We start from the raw sequence: 5,762 nt of genomic DNA on the forward strand, positions 1-5,762 counted from the left end.
AAACATCACCCTCACACACAGTACATTTACAGCACCCTCACAAGTGCACACACACACACAAACAGCACCCTGACACACAGTACATTCACAGCACCCTCACAAGCACGCACACACAAACACCCTCACCCACATAGTACACTACCAGCACCCTCACACACACATCACACTAACAGCACCCTCACACAGCACACACACAGCTTTGTGTCTGTGTGTGTATATATACATATATACATACATACATATATATATATATATATATACACACATATATATATATATATATACGCTGCGTGTGCTTGTGCTTTAGGGTGCACACCCTAATGCAATAGGCTGCGCACGCCTATGACCTGCACTACAAACAAGCGCTAGCGACGTTACCTTTTGTACAATTATACCTAAGTAATAATGCATTTAATAAAAAAAAAGGAGTACATTTCCATTAACGTTTTAAGAACAGATGCCACAGATGTTCAAAGAAGACAAATACATGCTTAATTAATGTAAAACATTAGCCACTTTCTAGTACTGATGCCCTATTACCAATATAATGCCACTCCCAAAGTCACAAAAAGTTCTTAAAGTCCACCATTGAGCAACATATCTTACGACTCAGGTGTTGGCAGATTACAATGTTTTTCAGTTTGTACTGAACCAAACATGTTTGTGTCATTACCTTTGATCGTCACTTTTCTTATTTTTTTTACCTTAGTCATTTTTTTCTTTTAGGGTCCAAAGGTCATAAAGCAGGTTTTCTGTGGTAAACAGGAGGCCCAGGACAGTATAAATACCGCTGTAGGCAAACGGTAAAAGGCAGTTTGTGCAGAGAAGGAAACAGATTAGTAAGCTAAAGTCTAGCAAACTAAGATTCAATGATGGAAATAGGAGTTGATGCTCTCCATGACTCTGGGGTTCAGATGGTCCAATATCTCCAGATGAACTACAAGAGTTCTCAAGACTGGTTCATGTTTGTCTCATTTGCAGCTGATCTCAGAAACACGTTCTTCATCTTCTTCCCTATTTGGTTTCACCTTTGTGAGTCAGTGGGCATCAAACTAATCTGGGTTGCTGTGATTGGGGACTGGTTGAATCTTGTCTTTAAATGGTAAGTTCATTTCATTATGTCATATCACAAAATATCTAGAAATGAATAAAAATTGCTATTTTAATTGTGTGATGTGAATGCACTTAAAAATGAGGTTTGTTTCAGATGCATTTTAATTCTTTAGTTTCTTGTTAATTGTATTACTCAAAATATGTTTCATATGTATATTTTAATCGCAAAACAGTAAACGGTGGTGAGGAAATAACTAGCATGAAAAATGTATGGTCATTTATTAAACAGAATTGTGAGGAATTCATAGTGACTTCAAAGTATATTTTCCATTTAAATACTGAAAAAAAAAGTCAACTTTGATTCAAAATTGTCTATTTTGGGTTTACAGTTTAAATGTACTTTGAATTCATTGTGAATTCATGACAATCTTAACTTTAGAAAATAACCCTGTTAGACCAGTAGTTATTTATCACAATAAATGGTTTTGTTTATTCCACTCCTAGTGTCATTAAACATTGAAAAACAAAACTAATTTTAATTCAGAAATGGTTAAAGTTGAATGGCCATATCTCAATAAATACAGTGAAATAATTTACTTGCCAACTAGAGCTTAAACATTTTTTGAATTGTACGTTATATGCTACCTTTCATTAATTAAACCAGAGTTATGGTATTTTACATCTAAATTTTCTTCAATTTCTGTTGCTAAACTATTTTACCGTAAAACACTTTTTTTTAATGATAATCTTTGTTACTATTATTCTGTGTATACATGCTCAGGTCTACTCATATCATAACTAACTTAGAGAAGAGTACTAATGACTGCAAACAAGATACATTTCTACTTAAACTAGTCAATCATGCTTACAGGGTTATTCACTAAAGTGAGAATTACCAGAAATTTAATATGAATTCAAAGTGAATTTCAAAGTTTTGTCCAAAATAGTCGATTTAGATATATTCTCTAAGTCAGTTCTGTGTTCAGTTTGGCTACATTTTAAAATTTACTTTGTATTCCTGACTATTCTCACTTTAGTGAATAACCCTGTTATTTATACTCTAAATAAGAACAATACATCCACAAGTATTTTCACATTTTTATTTTTTTTTCATAGATTTTCCTATGCTACTTACTAGTTATTTTGCTGAAGTTGTTTCCTGATGTCTCTAAACTAGAATGACATGTTAGCAATTGTGAAAAATGCATAAATCAGGGCTGCATTAGGTAAAATATGCTGTTGCATATGGAAACAGAACACTTTGCATTACAAAACAACTGTAAGGTATGTTGTACCTTATAGTTGTCTTATCTTGTGTACTCATATTGTGAAACTAAAATAGCTGAACAAGAAAAATAACAGTTTATTTTTCTATTCCTACTGTTGTGGCCTTAGTAAATAATCCTGCAAGTTTTTAGAAAAACTGTGATGCACATTAAGAGAAACCATACTATCTATGACTGACAGTTTGTTCATTTTTTCATTTTTTTTTTTGTACAGGATACTGTTTGGACAGAGGCCATACTGGTGGGTTCACGACACAGATTATTATGGAAATACTACCATTCCTGTAATTAAACAGTTTCCCGTCACCTGTGAGACTGGACCAGGTATGAAACATTTCATCACGTAGTAGATAATAAAAATAAATAAAAGAGATTGTCAACTCATATATTTCCATATAACTAATTTATCTTGTTATGATCTTCCAGGAAGTCCTTCAGGTCATGCCATGGGTTCTGCTGGTATTTACTATGTAATGGTGACAGCAATTCTTACAATTATGCTGAAGAAAAAGGAATCTGCCCTTACAAGCTGGTAAGTAGCTGATAAAATAGCATTACTGTTAACTTATATAAAGTTAAACTTCTGGCACATATATTCACAACATCATATGTGCCATCATATAAAAAAACAAGCCTAATAACACTTTTGAATTTCTCTGATACATCCTCTTGTTTTGTAAGGGAAGTTAAACTAAATGCATGATTTATTCTATTAACCAGTCTATCAATCATTCAGATATGTATTTTCACATTTGAAGGTTTCAAAATAATAAAAAAATAATATATATTATATATATATAAATGTAAATATAAAGATTGAGCTTGTAGATGGAACCTGAAGTTGTGGGTGAGGTTACCCGGCCTATAAATACATTGGCTGCCCCTTATCCTGGGCCAATACTGCCTGGTTCAGCCCACCCACCTCTCCCTTTTAACAAGCCATTCAATTCTTGTGGATCCTCTTTTTACAGGCCTAATCGAGCGTCGGTTTTGGCTCACCCCACCACAACTATAACTTGGCTCATTGTCCCTGACCACAAATAAATATATATATATATACTGCAAGGAATTCTGGGTGTGCATATGCAAATTAGTTCAACAAAGACTCACATTTTTGCCTTATTGTTCCATTTTATCCCTTGCAGTAGTAATATCACTGCAAATGTGAGATATCTGTCGGAAGAGTGTGAGTGTTTATTTTTATTTATTTTGTAATTTAAGAATAACTTTTCAGTCCATCTAAAAAAAAAAAAGTACAAGAGTATTTATTACACTATTGTAATATGACTAGCAACAAACTCTAAGCCATCCAAGTGTATGCAAACAAGCCAACTATATTTTTACTTCTATTCTAGGTGTGTGCGGGGAGCTCTTTGGTCCGTTTTCTGGGCTGTCCAGGTTTCCGTCTGTTTGTCTAGAATATTTTTAGCTGCACACTTTCCACACCAGGTGGTAGCTGGAGTGATATCAGGTCAGTCTTCCAAGTAACCTTGACAGTGAGCATTATATATATTATGTTGAATATGGTGCCTTGCTGCCTAAATAACCCAAATAAATTGAATATGGAAAATTAGACACATGATGATAATTATCCAAATGCATTTGCAAATTGGCGCATTAAAAGAGAACATTTAAAGCTTTAACATACAGGTTTCTGCATTAGGTAAAAAAGCAGCATATCCTCTTACAGCTAAATATCCTAAAACTAAATACTATATTCTTTATCATTTAACAGGGATGGTTGTAGCTGAAGCATTCCATCACACACAAGCAATCTACAAGGCAAGCCTGAAAGATTATGTCTACACCACTCTATTCCTTTTTTGCTTTGCGCTGGGGTTTTATCTTCTACTAAGAGCTGTTGGTGTAGACCTTCTCTGGACTCTGGAAAAGGCTAAACGATGGTGTGAAAAGCCTGAGTGGATTCATATTGACACCACACCTTTCGCAGGCCTCCTTCGGAACTTAGGAATCTTTTTTGGTTTGGGACTCGCTCTCAACTCCAAACTTTATCAAGACAGTTGTCGTGGAAAGCAAGGAGGTCAATTCAAGTTCCGCTTTTGTTGCATAATTGCATCTCTGTTTGTCCTCCATCTTTTTGATTCATTTAAGCCACCTACCAAAGTCGAAATTATTTTCTACGCCCTTTCCTTCTGCAAAAGTGCTGCTGTACCACTAGCTGCAGTTGGCATTATTCCTTATTGTGTGTCTCAGCTGCTCAACCAACAGACGAAAAAGACTCTATAGTAGGTTTCTTAATAATTTATAGCTTCTAATAATCTTTAACTTGACTAGAAAAACATAGTCCTTATTTGTACATGAAGCTTTTCTGTTTAACACAGATGTTATTTAAACGGGAGCAACGGTTGGGTGACTGGGCATATTATGTTGTCTAGAAGATATAGTACCGGGAAGCCATCAATGCTGATATTCAGGTGGTTGATGGCATGGATTTAGTTTACTAAGAACCCAGAAAGTTGAAGGCCAATAACTTAATAATATTGTGGAAGATAAACATAGAAGACTTACAAATGATGGGAAGTTGGAATGCGAAGACTGGACATATCATGGTGCTTCCAAAGTGTGTTACCAATCCTATCAAAAAAAGCTACATTTGAAATCCATGAGGAGTTCCAGGCTACCTCAGTAGCCAAACAAAATATTACAATATGAAGTTAGTTTGCATAGTCCTTGCAGATCATTTGGACAGCAGGAACCATTTGTTTCAGAACATTTCAGAAATAGAACAAGCAGTGGCTCATTTGTTCATTCAACATGTAATTGTATTTTAGAGCAATTTTTTTTATGGCGCTGAAATGGTCAAAACTGCTTTGTGTAAAAAAAAAAAAAAAAGTTGTATTTCAGGGAGGAATTTTTGGTTACTTTTAGCATCTATTCAAATATATATATTTATTCTCATAAGTGACCATCAAATGTTTTTCCATCACTTAAATTGTATATTTTGTCATATTTCACTTTGTTATTTACATTAAAAATAGTTTTTTTTTAATAAAAAAAAGGCTTTTCATTTATAAAAAAAAATTGGTGGAACAGCAATGTGACAAACTTCATCATAAAAATATGCATTTGTGACTAGTATGTTGTTACAAAAAAAGGACGGGGACATCACAGATTTAATACAGCAGTCAAGTTTCACATTAAAAATGACTATGAGATGCTTCATAAGCCAGCAAATAATCAGCACAGTTACTACCTTCCTATAGGTGATGTGCACTAAACACCATGCATCTTGCAATTCCACCTGTAATACAAGAGAAAAGTCTGGTAACGTAAGGATTGGAAACCTACACATAGCAGTATATGATTATTCTTTGTGAACTGTAAAATGATATATAGAGGTGGCACTAGACTTCGTGAGACCCTAGGCACAGTTTAATCCTCATAATTCTCGATTTCAGGCCA

General features: G+C 34.3%; 1 protein-coding gene across 1 annotated transcript; it reads left to right on the forward strand.

Annotated features, from left to right (window-relative positions):
- The first annotated feature begins 804 nt into the window (after nt 1–804).
- On the forward strand, nt 805–5,308 carry LOC134565748 (glucose-6-phosphatase catalytic subunit 1-like). The gene is made up of 5 exons (XM_063425396.1): nt 805–1,102; nt 2,554–2,663; nt 2,766–2,871; nt 3,695–3,810; nt 4,075–5,308. Exons 1-5 carry the CDS (start codon nt 870–872, stop codon nt 4,584–4,586), a joined length of 1,077 nt encoding a protein of 358 aa, XP_063281466.1. The 5' UTR covers nt 805–869; the 3' UTR covers nt 4,587–5,308.
- The last annotated feature ends 454 nt before the right edge of the window (nt 5,309–5,762 follow it).

The sequence above is a fragment of the Pelobates fuscus genome, chromosome 6 (genome assembly GCF_036172605.1).
Source record: "Pelobates fuscus isolate aPelFus1 chromosome 6, aPelFus1.pri, whole genome shotgun sequence".
Taxonomy (NCBI): Eukaryota; Metazoa; Chordata; class Amphibia; order Anura; family Pelobatidae; genus Pelobates; species Pelobates fuscus.

Excerpts from the sequence above, each read along its gene's own strand:
- LOC134565748 (XM_063425396.1), top strand. The coding sequence starts at position 870 with ATGATGGAAATAGGAGTTGATGCTCTCCATGACTCTGGGGTTCAGATG. Across the intron at positions 2,664-2,765 it reads CACCTGTGAGACTGGACCAG|GAAGTCCTTCAGGTCATGCC; the intron begins GTATGAAACATT and ends ATGATCTTCCAG. Across the intron at positions 2,872-3,694 it reads GAATCTGCCCTTACAAGCTG|GTGTGTGCGGGGAGCTCTTT; the intron begins GTAAGTAGCTGA and ends CTTCTATTCTAG.